This window comes from Dreissena polymorpha, chromosome 4, assembly GCF_020536995.1.
Source record: "Dreissena polymorpha isolate Duluth1 chromosome 4, UMN_Dpol_1.0, whole genome shotgun sequence".
In the NCBI taxonomy this organism is placed as follows: domain Eukaryota; kingdom Metazoa; phylum Mollusca; class Bivalvia; order Myida; family Dreissenidae; genus Dreissena; species Dreissena polymorpha.
Genome location: NC_068358.1, coordinates 29,735,170 through 29,754,918, shown reverse-complemented (window position 1 = coordinate 29,754,918; position 19,749 = coordinate 29,735,170). Strand labels below are relative to the sequence as shown.

General features: G+C 40.3%; 1 protein-coding gene across 8 annotated transcripts in view; it reads left to right on the top strand.

Moving 5' to 3' along the window:
* The window catches only part of LOC127880259 (E3 ubiquitin-protein ligase MYCBP2-like), a 162,876-nt gene that overhangs the window by 80,851 nt on the left and 62,276 nt on the right, over nucleotides 1-19,749 (top strand). For 7 of the 8 annotated variants that reach the window (XM_052427579.1, XM_052427578.1, XM_052427576.1 and 4 more), the window contains 17 exons: nucleotides 236-370; nucleotides 794-974; nucleotides 1,693-1,885; nucleotides 3,360-3,637; nucleotides 4,075-4,314; nucleotides 4,732-4,923; nucleotides 6,124-6,327; nucleotides 7,559-7,696; nucleotides 8,085-8,266; nucleotides 9,075-9,315; nucleotides 11,696-11,884; nucleotides 12,279-12,516; nucleotides 14,144-14,262; nucleotides 15,874-16,017; nucleotides 16,217-16,389; nucleotides 17,229-17,373; nucleotides 19,003-19,185. In XM_052427579.1, coding sequence (XP_052283539.1) covers nucleotides 236-370; nucleotides 794-974; nucleotides 1,693-1,885; nucleotides 3,360-3,637; nucleotides 4,075-4,314; nucleotides 4,732-4,923; nucleotides 6,124-6,327; nucleotides 7,559-7,696; nucleotides 8,085-8,266; nucleotides 9,075-9,315; nucleotides 11,696-11,884; nucleotides 12,279-12,516; nucleotides 14,144-14,262; nucleotides 15,874-16,017; nucleotides 16,217-16,389; nucleotides 17,229-17,373; nucleotides 19,003-19,185 — 3,175 coding nt within the window. The remainder of the gene's footprint in view (nucleotides 1-235; nucleotides 371-793; nucleotides 975-1,692; nucleotides 1,886-3,359; nucleotides 3,638-4,074; nucleotides 4,315-4,731; nucleotides 4,924-6,123; nucleotides 6,328-7,558; nucleotides 7,697-8,084; nucleotides 8,267-9,074; nucleotides 9,316-11,695; nucleotides 11,885-12,278; nucleotides 12,517-14,143; nucleotides 14,263-15,873; nucleotides 16,018-16,216; nucleotides 16,390-17,228; nucleotides 17,374-19,002; nucleotides 19,186-19,749) is intronic. The other variant, XM_052427574.1, reaches the window with a different exon arrangement.

Sequence of the window (19,749 nt, the reverse complement as noted above, 5' to 3'; positions counted from 1 at the left end):
TAACATTTTTGGCTTGTAAATTTAAATACAAGATGTTGGGCTTTCTTGGGTGAAGTGTATAAGTTGATACCAGTGTATATGGAAACCATACAGGAAGAGCAGTGTAACTGATGTAATAGTATTACACAGGAATTACCTACAGCAGGAATAAATCAATATTTGACAGAAACAACAGCAGCAGTGTAATCCAGAGAGTGTATTGTAACCCCACTGTATGTGTATTGTAACCGTGCAGAGAGAAGCACCCGATGCTGTTTGAGGAGCCCCTACTGCTGCAGGCCCACAGCTGGTACGTGGCCCTGGCCAAGATCTCTGGGCCCAGCAGTGACTGTGGATCGAATGGGCAGCACACGGTTACCGGCGAGGACCAGTATGTAGTTAACTTGATCCTCATTCAAATGTGAAAAATGTATTTGAACACATGGTTATTATTTCAGTCATACACTTTCAGAAGTTCTATGACAAAAACTAGAAAGTGACAGTTTCAAAAATTTGATGACAAAAACTACTAAACAAGCATTTTCGAAATTGTTTGTTATATTTTAAGCTTAGTTAAGTTGGCTTGTGTATGATTATAAATAAAATAGTGTTGTATGTTGTTTGTTACTTCTTTTATGCACAAAAGAGTAGATGAAAAACATTAATTAAAAGTTAATTAATTTGTGTCTCAAAATATTGAAAATGTTCTCAAGTTTTTAATGAACTGTGAGACATATTTCCCACCTTGCCAGAATACTTGTGTACATTTTGTTTGTTGCTCGGGTGGTCACTGACCCATGTTGTTTGTTGCTAGGGTTGTGTTCAAGTTCAAGGGCTCCAAGAAGTCCAACAATGGTACTGACGTGAATGCAGGACAGATCCCCCAGCTGCTGTATCGCCTGCCCTCGCGTGACAATACGACTGTCTCGAGGAAATCTGAGTCGGCTGAGACTGCACATATTCTCAGCCAGGAGTTCTCAACTACAGTCTCACCAGTAAGTGGCTGGCTTTGTTTGGCTCATAAGATATAAGTTCCTCAAAACATATGATCCTTCTTCTGGGAATACCAGGCTTAATACATGTGTGTAAAGTTTGTTTCCAGATTAGCCTGTGCAGTCTGCACAATCTTATCAGGGACAACACTTTTTTCTTTAATGGAATTTTTCCTTAAGAAGGGACTTCCTTTAAAGAAGAAAAAATAATAAAAGCTGACAGAGTTGTTCTTCATTAGCCTGTGTGGACTGCATAGGCTTATCTGAGTTGATAATTTACTTACATGTATTCGTAGTTTTCGGAGAGCTATGCACATATCAATTTAATTTGTATTATTAACGTAAGATACTTGCGTTGATTTCAGTTCATTGTCAAAATAGCAAGTGTTTATGATTTTAGGAGTTTTAATTTGGCCTGGTAATATTTTCAGGAGCGTTTTAAATTAGCGTGTTCTTGATTTCAAGAGTTTCAAGTTAGCCTTTTTATATTTTAAGGAGTTAAAAGTGGGCCTGTTAATATTTTCAGGCTTGCTTGTTTATGATTTCAGTTGTTTCAAGTTGGCCTGTTTATGTTTAATTGAGGGTCTAAAGTAAGCCTTTTTAATAAGTTTAGGAGTTTCAAGTTAGCCTGCTCATTAGTATCAAATTAGCCTGGTCATTATTTCAGGAGTTTCATGCTGACCTGTTCATGATTTTTACATCGGCCAATAAATAATTTCAGGAGAGTTTCAAGGCACTATTGCGGCTGCTGGATTGGAGTTGGAACACGTTCCACTCTATCGCCCAGGACCTGGACATGTCACACGGCAGCTCCCACCTGGGGGCCGTCACAGACCTACAGAAACTTGTGTACATCTGCCGTGCAGCGCTCAGGCTGCTGAAGATGTTCGTAACAGAAATATACCCAGACGGAAGTGAGTGCTCTTTCTGAGGTGTAGTTTTGTTTTGTGTTTGACAAGGTTATGGGAAAACAGAGATTTGTGCATGTGCGTAAAGTGTTGTCTCATATTAGCCTGTGCAGTCTGCAAAGGCTTAACACTTTCTGCATAGACTGAATTTTGATTTAGAAAAGACACTTTTTAAGCGAACATTTCTGAATAGCAGATAATGCTGTCTATAATTAGCCTGTGCAGACTGCTAATATGGGATGACATTTTACACAAATGTATTAGCCCTGTTGCATAGCGGTGCTCATTTAAGTTTTTAATAAATTTGGGTGCTGTTTGACAAACGTTTTAATCAAAGTATTAGTAATTAGGGGATAAATCATTTACTTAAAATATGTGAAACTAGAAATGGCGTTGCAGAGGCCGACGCGTATCACCACACTGCATGTTTGACCCAGGGGCGCCTCAGGGTTGGTAATGGGGCCATGCATAGTTGAGATTGACTGTATTGTCAAAAGAGAAGTTCAGTATCAATTTGAAGTGAATCGGTGTAGAAATGAAGAAATTATAATAGAAGGCAATTTTGGGTGGATGTGGTCTATGTGGGCGGGGAACCCCAGGGTTGGTAATAGAGCCATGCATAGTTGAGATTGACCGTATTGTCATAAGAGAAGATCAGTATCAATTTGAAGTGAATTGTTGTAGAAATGAAGAAATTATTGTAAAAGGCAATTTTGGGTGGGTGTGGTCTATGTGGGTGGGGCGCCCCAGGGTTGGTAATAGGGCCATGCATAGTTGAGATTGACCGTATTGTAATAAGAGAGGTTCTGTATCAATTTGAAGTAAATCGGTGTAGAAATGAAGAAGTTAATGTAAAAAAAATAAATAAAAAAAGAGTGCAAATCTCTGACCTGGCCCCACCCCAACCCCCATAACTTTTGACCCAGGGGTCAGATCATATTTCCAAATAGTGCAGGGTCCCACATATGCTCGTAGCTACCATGTGTGTAAGTTTCAAGGTTCTAGTGCTAATAGTGTAGGAGGAGATAGTGGCCAGGACGGATTGACAGACGGCGGAGATAACCACAATATCCCCACGCTTTTAAAAAGGCGTGGGGATAATCATGAGTAACCATTTTTGAAAAAACAATTTTCTAAATTCATTATATTCATCAGATTTTGTGTTGATAACTATTATAAGAGTACTACATAAACGTAGTGCACATTGTTTTAGACGTATCATGGTCATAATATGTTTAGTAAATGACAGTTAAAAAGGTCACTGGCGTATTGGATAGTTATGGTGTCCACCTAGCCACCAGGATGTCAGGGGTTTGATCTTTTCTTTTCACTAAGCTTAAGGCTTTCAATTCAATCAAGCTAAAAAAGGGTTCAAACTAAAGTAAATGAGAGGAAGACAAACTTAATTAGTTATGTGCCCATGTCATACCTTGACTTGTGTCCAATATAAAGACATGTATCTCACTGTTCTTTTCACCAGCCCTTGTCAAGAAGGTCACCACAGAGACAGAAAACCTCGCTCAGTGTGTAGGTAGCACACAAGACCTGCTACGCAGAATTCTTGCAGAGGAATTTAACTCGGACAAATTCAAGATTTTTGCATCGGAAGAACCACCAGGGGCACAGATTGCGTCTACATACGTGAACAGCATACTGAACGAATGCCACCTGACGTTCCGTCAGTGCTTCCACGCATTCTACCCTACAGGCTCACTCAAATGGCTGTGCCTGTGTGATCTGCTACAGAATCTTGAGTTGGTATGTGTGTGCTGGCTGGTGGGCTTTCATAGCGTTTCTTGATATGGGCCGCGTTCTGGGACAATGGGCCTAAATGCATGTGCGTAAAGTGCTGTCCAAGATAAGCCCATGCAATCCGCACAGGCCAATCAGGGACAACACTCTTGGTTTTTAATGGTCTCATCTTTGCAAAAGTTCAGTTTAGTTAGACAGGGTCAGCCCAGATAAGCCTGTGCAGACTGCACAGCCTGTGCAGACTGCACAGGCTTGTGAGATGACAATTTACACATTTGCATAAAGCCCCATTTTCCCAGGTAAATCTTCATATCTAAAATAGCTTTGTAATTTTTTAAGCGTTAATAAGTCTAAACATAAATTGCCCTGCAACTGTTCGATATATTGAGTCTTATTACTTATTGAAGAACATTGCTCTACATTCTAAGTGATGTTATTTCCAGAACATGACTAATGCGAGTGGTTACGGCCGTCTGCTGGCAGCCATCATGGAGGCCATGTGTCACCCAACCATCAAGCTCACGTCACTCATGCCGATCAATTTCGAGCCGCAGACCGAGGAGATCCTCCGTAAGCAGTCCACCGCCAATGTGATGATGGATGACAACACCAACAGTGTGGCCAGGCTGGGAGACATTCACCGCTTCCCGCTACTGGTCGATCACATGACCGAGAGGATTGGGGTAGGTGCTTGCAATGGCTGTGTGGTGTTGTATTATTTTATGTGTTTGAGTTGTGTTTATACAAAGGAATTGTTTTTACCTTAAAAAATCAATTAAAATACAGTCTTGACTTACAAGGTGGTTCATGAAAAAAAAGTGACATTCAAGGCAGATCAATGCTGGCAGTGTTGCCGTTATATAAGTTGTTGTTGTAGTTAAAATTGTCAATTTTTTATTTTTGTACGAACAATTTATTGAGATATTTATGTATTACGGAACCTTACCTTTCTTCACATGCAGCTTTGTGACCTGTTGATGTTTGTTGCAGACATCTGGGCTTGGTAGCAGCCATATTATGTTCAGATATTTATGTATTACCTAACATCACCTTTCTTCACAATCAGCTATGTTTATTATGATCCATCTACGTTATTGCAGACCTCCGGCCTAGGTAGCAGCCACATCACGTTCAAGGAGGTCCTGGACCGTCTGCTGTACATTGTGTCCTACCCGGTACGACAGAGCCTCGCGCAGGACCAGACCTCATACCCACCGGTCCTAGTGGCCAACACCTGCGCCCTCCTCTCTACCATCGTCAGTGAACTGGCTGCCACGGCAACTGGCCTTGAGGTAGGGTATCTAGTGAATAGATGCCTGTGTAGGTGCCTTTGGAGGTTTTCGGAAATATGCTTTATAAAGATCATAGAAGTCTGTGGCCTTCTAATGAGGCCATTTTGAGCTTGGCTGTTTTTAAAGAAAACTCGAGGTATTGTCAAAGCCAGCTCATCTTCCACTGTCCGACGTCAGGGTCGTGCTAAAACCTTTACATTGGCTCTAAAATCAAAGTGCTTCCACCCACAACTTTGAGAAACTTCATATGTAGATGCACCTTGATGAGTTCTACATGCCACACCCATTTTGGGGTCAAAGGTCACTGTGACCTCTAAAAAAAAATAATCCGACAAGCTTTCATTTATTCAAAACTGCACCCACAGCCGAGCGTTGGCACCCGTTATGCGGTGCTCTTGTTTTAAACCTTCACCGGTCAGATAAGCATTGCAAAGGATTTGTAGTCGTAAGAAATTTAAATTAAATGAAATACTTTTCACAATAGATTCAAGTTTTTAAGGCTTCATTTCCAACCCTAAGAGACTGATGAGCAGCAAACGGAATAAAACCTGCACAGACTACCATTTAACTTTGCGTCTGAGGGGGAAAGGGTTAACAGATATTTAGATTTAATTGAATTGATTATATTTCATATTTTCCATTTAGTACAAATATATATTTAATTTAAATCTTAACATTTGACCTGTAATTTGTCTGATGAAACCTTAAAGTTTAGATTTTCCATCTGATCTTTTTGAATATCAAGCCTGGGAATTTGGAAGGAATTCTTAAAGGGACCTTTTCACTGATTTTGGCATGTATTGAAGTTTGTCATTAAATGCTATATATTGATAAATGTAAACATTGGATCTAAAAAGCTCCAGTAAAAAACAAAAATGAAATTAAAGAAAGAAAAAAAAGTAACCCTCAACTGGGCTCGACCCACTGACCCCTGGAGTTAAAGTCTAACGCTAAGACCATTAGGCCATCCATGCCGATACAATGAATGATGTATTTTATACTTTATATAAGCAATCCTCGTAGTGTCACAAAATATAATGACAACAACAGTACTCTCCAAACTATTCAATTGTTTCGCGTTGTAATACTTTATAATTTTCAGGGTTTTAAATCGCCAAAACATGCATATAATGTATATTTAAGAGCATGTTAAATGTTCAGTATTACTGTTGCGAATCTGAAACATATTAACACTTCCAGACTGATGTAACCTCCACTACACGTCCCCTGCTGGTGACCCCTAACCGGTTCACGCGCACCAGTCAGACTGCGTACTGGAACACGGGCAATGGTTCCCCGGACGCTATTGAGTTCATGGTGGACAAGCCGGGTACCGTGATAGCCGGGATATGTCTGTATGGAGGGGAGGGCTCCTATAACTATGAGCTGGAACTCCTTGATGAGGTAGGGACATTTTATCTGCAGCTGTAGTAGGATATAGTTTGGGCCTTGTCTGTCAGACCTTCTGTCCTTCCAAACGTTTTTGTGTCTGGAGCCATATAACATAATTGCTAGTGACAATTTCATTGAAACTTGGTATGAGTGTACATATGGATGTGTGCGTCTCAAATGCTGTCACAATCCGTTTGCGTGGGATATCAATTACACAAATTTGGTTGTTTCCATTGTTTTGTGGGTGTGACTTATGGATATCCTCGCTCTTCGAAAACAGGGATTAATGCATTAAGTAAAGTATCATACCAGATAAGCCTTTGCAGTCCGCACAGTCTAATCAGAGATGATTCTCTGCCCAAGCCTGGTTTTTCATTTAAAAAAGACCTCATTTAAACAAAATATTACATAAAAATGAAAAGTGGCATCCCTGATTAGCCTTTGCAGACTGTATAAGCTAATATTGAACAATATTTTATGCAAATGCATTAAGCCCCGTTTTCCCAGAGCACAGCTCATATAACTATTAACCATAATATTGAAAGCATGTTGCAAACAAGAAACGTTCAGGATATTTATATCAGTTCAAAAAAATTTGGTGGGAGCATATAGTGCCGCTTCGTCTGTCCGTCCGTCCGTGCACAATTTTTGTCCGGGCAATTTCTCAGCAACTAATGACCGGAATGCAATGAAACTTTATGTGAAGCTTCACTACCAAGAGGAGATGTGCATATTATCAGCCAGTTCTCGGCGGATGATTTTTTACAGAGTTATGGCCCTTTGAAATTGTCCATTGTACATATAGTGCAATTCTTGTCTGAGCTATTTCTCAGCAACTTATTACTGGAATGCAATGAAACTTTATGGGAAGCTTCACTACCGTGAGGAGATGTGCATATTATCAGCCTGTTCTCGTCGGATAATTTTTCACAGAGGAGATAAGCATGTTATTAGTGGGTCCTGGTTAGATGATTTATTTAGAGAGTTATGGCCCTTTGAAATTTTTAAGTTGCTAAACCATCCATCGTATTATTTTGTCCAAAGTTATGCCCCTCAAGACGTTTCCTTTTATGTGAATATATAGTGCAATATTGTGACAAAAAAAACTTTGGGAAGCATCACCTGTCTCCGACGGTTTCTAGTTTTTTCATGTTAACAAACCAATCTATATTGATTGTACATCCAATGATTCATTTATTTTCATCGTAATTTGACAAAACAATTGTTCAATTATTGGTTACAGCAGAACCCAGGAGCCAATAATGATCAGTCACATACCCAGCGTTGGCACAGCATTGAAACAGTGAAAGGGGCGTATGGACCAGATGACTGTGTCAACGATATCGCAGAGGTCAAGCTGGAGAGACCCATACCTATCAAGGTATGAGCTTAGAAATAGTAGCTTTAAAGGCAAGAAGTTAAAGTGAAGCTAAAGAAAGAGGGAACTTGAATAAGTGTAATCACGCTAAGGTTAATAAGTGTTGTACTTCTAAGTAAGAGCTTAAATCCAACAGCACTACAATAAACATGAGGGATTGCAACAAATCGCATAATTGGAATTTGAATAATTGGTCATCAAAGAATTTGAATATTTGACGGTCTGGAAGGCAAAAGGTGTAAACAAGATCAAAAGGTCATACTTAAAATGCTTCTTGATATTAGCTGGTAAAAATGATAGCACAGGCTAATCTGGGGCGACACTTTACACAGATGCATGAAGCACATTTTCCCCAGAACAAGGCTCATATCTTGTTCATAATGTGTTCTAGGAGGGTGTAAAGTACGCCCTTCGTTTGAAGAATCACGGTCAGCAGAGGACGTTCAACGGGGACGGAGGGGTCAGCAAGGTCAAGTGTCCAGATGGAACGACCTTCACCTTCACAGCCTGTTCCCTTAGCAACAATGGAACCAACCATATGAGGGGCCAGATACCCCAGATACTGTACTACAGGTGAGCATAAAAGATAGAATCATTAGAAATAATTCCTCCCCCCCACCCCACCCCACCCCCCCCACACACATTTTGTTGGTCAGCATAAAATGTCATTAGATTGTTGAGTGAACTTTTTCTATGTTTTTCAAGTGATCAAATTGAAACTGCCAATATGTCATAACCATGTAGTGTAGATGTTCATTACACTTTGCAACCCCCTTCATCCATACATTCCTTTGCCATTGAACATAACTAACAAAGTAGTGCAGGGTTATACGTCACCTTTGTGATAAAAAGCTCTAGTTTTGTTTGCACGCTTTGGAGGGTACCATTGTGCTAGAATGTGCTAATCAATGGTAATACAGTGCCATAATTTTCGATTTACCTGTTGTTGTTTTTAGCCCTTAAGTAATGTAGAATTTAAATAAGGACACATACAATTTAAAAATAAATAGAAATTGAATATCTTTGCAAATGTGTCTATAAACAAAATCTAAAGTAAAGGGCAGTATTAAGTTTTTAGCCAGTAGTGTTCATCTGGACCACATATCTTGAACATTTCTTAATGTTTGAGCTCAACTCAGAAGATGAGATTTGAGTATTCCACGCATTCAGCTATTCAAATATGCATACATATATCCTCAAAGTCGGGGGTAGAGTCAGACACTAAACTCAACAAAAACATCTGTGAATACAAAATTTAGTATGATGGTCAAACTCATAAAAAATAAATGAGAAAACACTCAAAGTTGAGTCAGATTATTTTAGTATGTAAGTGCTACTAGGCCCAGCTCTCCTTTATATTCCATGATCTCCTTATTCACAGCGCGCCCCAGGAGGGAGAGCACCACCAGCAGAGCTCCAAGAACCTTGCCGAGCTGCAGGCTCGTAAGAATGCCATCGACATTGTGAGTGCCATCGCTAAGCAGGTCGTAGACCTTCTTCAGCGGGCCCAGGGTCAAAGGTCAGAGGTCATCAAGGACACGGTGGCCGGCTCCCAGCTGTTTAGGGCCCTGCTGCCCCTGTGTCTGGCCTATATAGGGCCCGTGGCTTCACAGGACCCAAGGGTAGGCTAATGTCTGCTTGTTAGGCAAATGTGATAAGGGCATAGAATTAAAAGGGAGTGTATGGACAGTGATGATGATCATTGCTTGAGAGGGTTAAGGATGAAAAAGTGTTGTTTAAAATTGCCTTTCAATGATATTATTCAGATGGTATGATAATAAACAATCAGTTAGGACTGACACAATTAATTGCTATTTTATTGCATTGAAATGCTAGTATCGATGATTATATTCAGCTGATATGTTGCTTGCCAGTCAAGATTACATCTACATCGGTACGTTGACCAGTCAAACTTGACAGTTACTCAACGGGTATTGGCGCTTAATACAAAAGTAAAAAGATGGATAGAAAGATAGATTATATAAAAAATACAAGAGGTGATACAAATTAAGTACAATATAATAGTATATATTCAGAGTATATAATGTTAGAAGAGATAATACAGATAAAGAACACAATACTACATATTTAAATTAGGAATAATAAGAATAGATACATGGTAAAAGGAAGGAAAAAGAGAGATAATCCCAGCTGGTCATACAACCAGCTGGGAGTGAAACCCCTTGTTACAAATGCAGCGTCGCTAGCTCCCTCTTGAAGGATACCAAAGAGGGGGCCTCAGCTACTGTGGCTGGTAGTCTGTTCCACACTGGGATGGTTCTGGGGAAGAAACTGAACTTGAAGACATCTGATGTTGTTGAAGTTCATGTATAATCTTGTACAGAATCACAAGCTGGAGTTTTGTGCATCTGTCCTCAAGAGACTCCCATTGAAGTAGATGCAGCGTATCTGTAATGCTGCTGGTATTGCGATAACGGTTGGTGGCGAAACGTGCTGCTCTTCTTTGGACCATTTCAGTTTTCTTTACTTGTTCTTTTGTGTGAGGGTTCCAGATTGATGCGCAGTATTCTAAGTGAGGTAGGACTAGTGTCCTATAGTCATTGACTTTTGTGGCTTGAAGACTGTGCAGAAGATTTCTACGTAGGAAGCCCATCATGTTGTTAGCTTTCTTGGTGGTCCGGTCAATAAGATGGTCCAAGACAGTGTAGAGTGAATGTCCACACCAAGGTATTTTGTTGTTTTGTCCACGGTTAGGGTTGTTCCTTTCAATAGGAATGTGTGTTCTATTGGACGGCTCTTCCGGGTGACTATTGGTACACTGCATTTCTGTGGGTGGAACTCCATACCCCATGTTTGTTCCCATTCAGATAGGGTTTATAGGTCGTTCTTCAGGATGTCACAATCCTCTTTGGCTCTGATTTGGCGATGCACAATGCAGTCATCAGCGAACAGCCTTGTAGATGAATTCAGTCCGTCTGGTAGGTCGTTGATGAAGATGAGAAATAGCAGCTGCCCAAGGACAGTACCCTGGGGCACGTGCTGACGACTGGAACCTGATCGGAGATGGCACCCTCCACAATGACCTGCTGCGAACGGTTGGACAGGAATGATAAAATCCATCTGTGGGTGCTTCCTCGGATGCCGTAGTGGCCCAAATTTTTTAGAAGGCGCTGTTGTGGGACTCGGTCAAATGCTTTGCTTAAGTCAAGCACGACCATGTCGGTCTGGATGCCTTCTTTAAGAGAGTACGCGAGCTTGTGACTTAGCGTAAGTAGCTGGGTCTCACAGCTTCGACGTGCTCTGAAGCCATGTTGGCAGTTGGAGAGGATGTTATGCTGGTCTAGGTGCTTTAAAGTGGTGCTGACAATGACGTGTTCCAGTAGTTTACAGCAGAGACTGGTCAAAGATACAGGTCAGTAGTTGCTGGCCTCATATCTTGAGCCCTTCTTGAAGATGGCTGTGACGTTGGCTTGGCGCCAAACTTCTGGGACCTCGCCTTGCTGTAGTGACTCGTTGAAAACCAACGTCAGGATAGGTGCAAGCTCTCCAGAGCATTCTATAAGTATCCGAGCTGGTATCTGGTCTGGCCCTGTTGCTTTGTTAGGGTTACTTTTGTCAAGGAGTTTCTTAACTCCTTCTATTGTCACCACAATGTCACTCATGGATGGAAATGATTGTCCTGTAGGTTCTGGTACATGGTTCTGGTCTTCTCAAGTGAAGACAGAAGAGTATTGGCGATTTAGGATGTCGGCCTTATCTTTGGCATCGTTGAAGAGCCAACCATTGTCTTTCAAGGGTGTTATTCCTTTTCTATCTTTTCTTAGTGATTTAATATATGTCCAGAATCTTTTTTGTTTACTTGGTTGTCTTGTATCTGAATTTTCAATGTCTATAATATTATTTATATATTCCCAGTATGATTGTCTTTCTACATTCTGTGCTTGTCTTTTAACAGATTAACAGATAAACTTGCTTTTGCAGTGATCTAGTTTTTTGTGGATTAGTCACATATAAGTTACAGTTATTGCCCCTTACTTGTAGAGTGCTGTGCAGGTGATAGGAATTGTACAGAACATGTTGCCCCCGTTGTCAGGGCTGGTCAGTCAGGTCTACCCAGCCCCTCCCAAACCGGACCAAGGGGAGGCAACCAATGGGGCAGACAACCTGCACCATTACGCAGTCCTGGAGAGTGACCACCCTTACAAACCGGCCACAGTGGCTAACTATAAGGTACACAATACATGTTTTTACATTAATATTTCTTGTTCACTGTCTGACTGCTGTAACTGTTTCCTGCTCAGAAGCAAATAAAAAATGGCTATATGCAACCAGCAACAAACCAGAACAGCCTGTGAGTTACTTGAAGGCAGTTTATGCTGTTTGCTGCTCATCAGTTTCTTGGGTTTGGAAATGAAGGCTTTAATACTAAAATCTAGTAAAAAAGGTCTTTGAATTAAGTATATTTTCTCAAGGACTACAAACGCATCAAAATGCAGTGCATTTGATACAGTTATGATAGTAAATTCAGATGCCAAATCTGGACTATCATGAATTTTAAAGCTGATTCTGATTACAACATAACCTTTACCTAAGTCTATGTCAGTGCAGTGTAACCTACTCACAGGTGACGTTCCCAGAGAGTGTCCTGTGGATGGTCCTGGAGTTTGATCCCCAGTGTGGCACTGCCCAGGCTGAGGACACTCTACAGCTGTATGTGCCTGGGTATTACAAGGGGGAGGGGTTTGCCACGCCTACTTTCCCAGGGGCAGAGGACCAGGAGGTTGCCAAGACAGCATACTGGCCCATACTGAAGAAGTTCCATGGGACAAGCACATGGCCCAAACACTCAGTGGTGATTCCAGGTATGTGAGAAGGAAGAAAATAAGAAAAAAGTTCATTTCAAATTTTAATATTCACAGATAAACGTCCATGAAATAAAAAGATAAGTCTGATATGAGTCCTGCTTTCACATTACCCTTTTCTATGTCCACGGGCATCTGCATTGGTCTGTCCTTTTGGTTCTTATGTCCATCCATTCATATGTTGGTCCATCTGAGCAAGGTTAACCCAAAACCAGGTCTTTTGTTTCACATCAATAATGTTTTCTACAAAGATTTGATACTTGAATAGATGTTATCTCAGAACACTCTTGACACACCCACATCATCCTAACCTCATTTTGACCTTAATATTGAACGTCTTTTGGACTGAAACCAGAGTACCAAATTATTATTTTTAAACCAAAATGACAGATTTTGTTTAAGATCAATAATGCTTCCTACAAAGCTATTACACCTGCATGGATGATGTCTATCAACACTGTCAACACACACCTGCATGGATGATGTCTATCAACACTGTCAACACACCCACATAACCTCGCCTCATTTTGAGCTTGAATTGATTTATTTTTGGACTAAGACTAATCCAGAAGAACATAGATACTGCTTTTATTCTACAAAGCTTTGATAATTGAATGGATATTATATGTAAACACTGTCAAAACACATCACCTGACCTCAATTTTATCTTGATGTTGACCTTCTTTTTCACTGAGACCAATTTAAGGTCCAATTCTTTGTAAACCCAATTTGACCATTCAGTTGAAATCAATAACACTTGCTTATAATCTTAGATAGTTCCACCAAACACTCGGTATGCTCACATCACTTGACCTCATTTAGACCTTGACATTGACTTAATTTTGGACTAAGAGTTACTCAAATGGGCCACTGAATTAATACTGACGAGGCTTCCACTGGGGTAAAGGCATTTATTGAATAGAGTATCTTGTTTTTTTCATGTCATGCAAGGAACACATTGTGCTCACCGTCAGTATGAAATTTATATGGATACTATACGATCTGGGCCGGTATTCCAGACCTGAGAAGGGAAAACCTAACCCTAAGTTGTGAAATACATAAGATCAGATTTTAAGCTTGGCTGCTTTCAGAGAAAACCCAAGGTATTGTCATAGCCAGCTCGTTTTCTGGCGTCGTGCTTAAACCTTTACATTTTGTTAACCTTTTGAACATTGGCTCTAAAATCAAAGTGCTTTTACCTACAACTTTGAAACTTCAAATGTAGATGCACATTGATGAGTTCTACACGCCACACCCATATTGGTGTCACTAGGTCAAAGGTCAAGGTCACTGTGACCTCTGAAAAATAAAAAATTATTCTGACAATCTTTCATTTATTGAAAACTGCACCCGCAGCCGAGGGTTAGCACCCGTTATGCGGTGCTCTTGTTTATTTGAAATAATTAAAGTCTATAATAAGGATACATGATTTTGGCAGTATTGATTTGCTTTCAACATTTTCATGTTAAAAAAAAAACGAAACGAAACATAGCCAGAGACATAAATAATTGTATTAATTTATTTAATTTAAAGAATTTAAGGTATTTCCCTAAGTTTTCTTTAAGGAGCTTTGTGAATATAAGCCCTGTCCCTTTCTCATACTATATACGTTCCAATCCTGTTGCAGGCAACGAGGTGATATTTTCACTGGAGACGGCCTCGGACTACGTCAAGGATGAGAAGGCTTGTTTCTATGGTTTCAAGTGCTTCGTGGTCGGATATGAGTTCAACAATGGGCAGGAGGAGGTAGGAGAAGTTCTGGGAAAACTGAGCATAATCAGGGAGACAACACTTTCTGCCAAATCTGGATTGTCATATAGAAAAACCTCCGTTAAACGAAAAATTCCATTAAAGCAGAAAGTGTTATCCCTCATTAGCCAATGTGGATTACACAGGCTTATCATGGAGGACACTTTACGCACATTGATTAAGCTCAGTGAAGGATGAGCAGGTGCGTTCCTATGGTTTCAAGTGCTTCCTGGTTGGATATGAGTTCAACAATGGGCAGGAGGTGGTAGGATAGTGAGAACTTTTCCAATTGAGATAACACAATCCTTGTTATTGGAAAACTGGGCTTAATGCATGTGTGTAAAGTATCATCCCAGGTTAGCCTGTGCAGTCCACACTGGCTTATCAGGGATGCGTTAATGGAATTGTTTGTGTAAAAGAAATCCCTTTTAAATGAAAATCCAGTGTAGCAAGTATGTGTCATCCCTTATTAGCCTGTGCACCTTACACTCATGAATTTAGCCCAGTTTTCATAGAACAAGAGTTACACTTATGTCATCTTTGAAAATAATAATGTCAAGCCTTGTTTTTGAGAGTTTAAAGGAGTTCATATATGACATTTTGAAGGTTGAAATGTTGTAATGGTGTCCACTTACGTAAGTGTATGTTTGATCCTTGAGGTATCTCTATGAACAACAAATACAAATACTGGCTTTTACTTGCATTAAAACTCTAATGTGTGTTAATAAAGCCTATTGATTTGTATTTTACAATTAAACTTAAGTTAATATTTTGACTTAATTGTTGCATATGAAGTATTTTTTTGTCCCCCACCACTATAGTGAGGGACATCTTGTTTTTGCCCTGTCTGTTGGTTGGTTTGTGTGTTTGTTTGCTCCAACTTATATATTTTGACATAACTTTTGTACTATTGAAGATAGCAACTTCATATTTGGCACGCATGTGTTTCTCATTGAGTTGCACATTTTGAGTGGTGAAAGGTCAAGGTCATCCTTCAAGGTCAAAGGTCAAATATATAGCTTCAAAGCGGCGCAGAAGGGGACATAGTGTTTCTGACAAACACATATCTTGTTTAAATTACCTCTGTCCTTCATCTTGAGGGTTATTTGTTGATTACTTTAAATATATAAAACATTTCTTACTCTATTGGTCATTAGTGTATTGCAGTTGATATAGTGTCAGCTTTGTGATTGGGAGATTCCCAACTGTGTTAGACTTCTTAAGATCTCTCCAAAAACACCAAGTACTGGTTCTACCCAAGAAACGGTCTTGAGAGGTTCTCAATAAGCTTTTGATTTGATCAAGATTTAGTCCGCACAGGCAAATCAGGGACAAAACTTATCGCCTTAGCTTGAATATTTTCTAAAGAAGAGATTCCCTTTCAAATAAAAATAAAAATGAAAAGTGTTGTCCCTAGTAAGCCTGTGTGAACTGCAAAGTCTTATTAGGGATGACACTTAACGCACATGCATTAAGCCCAGTTTTGTAAAAACTCAGTCTATGTTTTATTGCTATGGTAAGACACCCTGGGTCAGCTGGAACGTATTCAAGCTGTGCTTTGTTGTTATGGTAACTGACTTAGTCTCTATTTGGTTTCTATGGTTTCAGACACTAAGCCAGCTGGAGAAGGAGCTGGGCTACCTGGGAGGGATGTGTGCCTCTTCCCTGATGCGCAAGGACATGGTGCTGCCCCCCGTCACCATGGAGGAACTGGATGACGACCTTGACATTGTGGAGGAGGCAGCAAACATGGTACGTAGGGCTGCAGACTATATCATGGATTGATTGAGTGGCTGTGAGAATGCTTAATGCATGTGCTTAAAGTGCCATACCAGATTAGCTTGTGCAGTCTGCACATACTAATCAGGGAAGGCCCTTTCCACCCTAAACTGATGGCCTTGGCAGACCATATCCAAAATTCCTTTCTAATGTTAATGTTTGCCTGTTGCAGGTATACACGACTCACTCCCATCTCCTGGGTAAGGGTTTTGCGCTGTCAAGACCACCCACCATCAACCAGGCTTTGGAGGGTAACCTGCCGTTCTGCTGGCAGAGCAATGAGCGCTCCTTCCTCAAAGACTTTGTGTCCTGCACATCTGGCACCAGTGGATGTAGGCTTGCCAGGTGTGTATTGCTTCAATTAGTCACCTTCTGGAAAAAGTGGGCTTACTGCACATGCCTAAAGTGTCTTTCCAGATAAGCCTGTGTAATCTGCACAGTCTTATCAGGGACGAATGTTTCTGCTTTTATAGTAATTTTTGTTAAATGGAAGTGTCTTCTTAATGAAAATCCAGTGTAGGCAGAAAAGTGTTGTCCCTGTGTGAACTGCACAGGCCAATCTTGGTCAACACTTTAAGCACTTGCATTAAGCCAAGGTTTGCCAGAGTTAAGCTCAAATTATGACTGCAAAAAACTCAAACACACCAATTTTCAAATATGGCGACGTAACAATGTGGGTTTTTTGTGCACAATTTCCCAATAGGGTTGGTACAGGTACTTATCCCAATTTGGCAACAAAAATTGCTGAAAGGACATGTTTGTTTCGGTTAAATATCTTTTTCTTTCATTTAGGCATTTCAAAATAAATTAGTGCAAATGATCTTTATATCAAGATAATGTGTGACGGTCTCACTTTTAAGTCAAGGTCAATGTTAGTATTTTATATTTTGATAATTATAGCAAAAGGATATGTTCATTTCTAGCCCTGATCTTGCATTATGTGATATCGAAATAAATAGAAAAACATGATCATCATATCAAGATGTTGTGCTGTGTGCAAACCATGTCGCTCTCTTAAAGGTGAAGGTTGCAGCGGATATTCCTCATATAGCTATAGTTAAAGAACATATTCATATGTGGTCCTTTACTTTTATTGGTTATTATAAAATTTGAGATTACAAAATATCAAAAGATTATTATATCAACATGAAGTGTTGCTTGAAACACCTATGCCTGTTATTAAGATGGCTGCAGCCAGACTCGTATGTGGACCCTCATCTCTGCACCATCCAGTACTCTGAGGAGGACCTGAAGTGTAGCTGGCCCAACATCATCACTGTGTTCACAAAGGATCAGTACGGGCAGCTCGTCTACTGTCCTAACCTTAAGGTACGCTGTGTTGTCTTGCTGTCCAGGGGAGATCAGTTAAGCCTCTTTCTGGAAAACCTAGGTATAATTCATATGCGTTAAGTGTCGTACCAGATGAGCTTGTGAAGTCCTCACAGGTTAATCTTGGACGACACTTTCCACTTCTGTTTTTGTTGAAAGTAAGTGTCTTTTGAGCAACAGTTCCAGTTTAGGCGGATTGTACAGGCTTATTTGGGAAAAGACTATATGCATATGCATTAAGTCCAGATTTCTCAGAAACAAAGATAATTTAATTTTGAACTTTTAAAATGTTCAATAGGGTATAGAGTCTTTAAGAACATTTTAGACAGTAAAACTCTTCTCTGATGGCCACAAGACCCATGGGTTGCCTATTTGCATAACAAAACATTGTTAAGTGCCTTTCTACAACGATTGGTGAAGTGTTTTGTGTTGCATTTAATTTTTATTTACAAGTGTTTCATATGATTGTTGTTATCCCGCCATTGGCGGAGGGATATTGTTTTGGCGTTGTCCGTCTTTCCGTCCCTTCGGAGCCATGGAAAGTGCTTTGACGGATTTCATTGAAACTTGGTATGAGAATGGTAACTAGGATGATGCACGCCAAATGGAATTGTACACCATCTGTTAATAACAGAGTTATGGCTCTTTGTATCTTGAAAAAATGCTTTTTGAGTGTCAAATATAACACTTTTGTGTCCAGAAGCATATTGGCGGGGGTATCAATTCAACGAATTTGCTTGTTATTCCATATTTTACCAGGTTTTCCGAAGGAAAAAACTGGTTATTAGATTGGCGAATGCGGGCCGGCTGGCTGGCTGGCTGGCTGGCTGGCTGGCTGGCTGGCTGGCTGGCTGGCTGGCTGGCTGGCTGGCTGGCTGGCGGGCTGGCGGGCGGGCGGAACAAGCTTGTCCGGGCCATAACTATGTCGTTCATTGTCAGATTTTAAAATCATTTGGCACATTTGTTCACCATCATTGGACGGTGTGTCTTGAAATAATTACGTCGATATCTCCAAGATCAAGGTCACACTTTGAGTTCAAAGGTCAAAAATGGCAATAAATGAGCTTGTCCTGGCCATAACTATGTCATTCATTGTGAGATTTTAAAATCATTTGGCACATTTGTTCACCATCATGGGACGGTGTGTCGCACGAAAGAATCATGTCAATATCTCCAATGTCAAGGTCGCCACGACTAAAAATAGATTTTTTTTTAAAACAAACTTACAAAGGGGGTTAATTTTGTTTGTTTATTTCAAAAGTTCAGTTTGAGTTTTCTCCCTTTATCAGATTTTTTTTTCACAATGAAAACCTGGTTTTGTGACAATTTTGTCCCTTGTTGTGTTTTGCTTTTAAGTGTTACACAGTCCTAGCAAGATACTTTATTTCCATTTTTTGTGTTTCCAACATAAAGAGAAAATATATCAGATATAAGTGTTTTCTGTCATAGTGGTTGCTATGTTCTGTCTATGTGGTTGCTATTCAGTCATGGGGGTTGCTATGCTGTCATAATGGTTTGCATGTTGTCAAGATGGCCACTATGTTGTCATGGTAGTTAATATGTTGTCATTGTAGTTGCTATATTGTCATGGTGGTTGCTATGCTGTCATGGTGGTTACTATGTTGCCAGGTGGAGGTGAAGGCAGTGCCTATAGATGTTGATGGTGATGAGTTCAAGCGCATACGGCGCATGAGTCGACCTGACACCAGCAATCTGACATTCGGAGGCAAGCGTCCGCCACCCCTCGACGCCTCTTATGAAGTCACTGTAAAGGACAAGAAAGATGCTTACCATGCCATCTGCATGATGAAGGTACGGGCAGGGTTTTTACATGGCGTAATGCATGTCCCTAAAGTGCCATCCCAGATTAGCCTGTGCAGTCTGTAAAGAGGCTTAACAGGGACGACTCTTTCTGCTTTAGAGGAATTTTTTGTTGGAAGAAAGTCTCTTCCAAGCGAAAATCTTGTCTAGATGCAAAGCGTCTTCCCTGATCAGCAGACGGCATAGGTTAATCTAGGACATTTTCTGGATTTTCATTTAGAAGAGCATTCCTTTTAACAAAAAATATAATAAAAGGGGAAAGTATTGTACCTGATTAATCGGTGGAGACTGCACTTGACGCACATGCATTACGCTGAGTTTTCACAGAATGAGGCTCTTATATTTAACACGTTCCCACTCAGAAGCAAAAAGAAAATGGCTATGTGCAAACAGCATAAAACTAGAACAGCCTGCGAGTAACTTGCAGTCTGTTCAGGTTTAATGCTGTTTGCCGCTCATCAGTATCTAAGGGTTGGAAATTAAACCTTTAAAACTTGAATCTAGAAAGAAAGGTCTTGAATTAAATGTCACTTTCTAAGGGACTACAAATGCGTC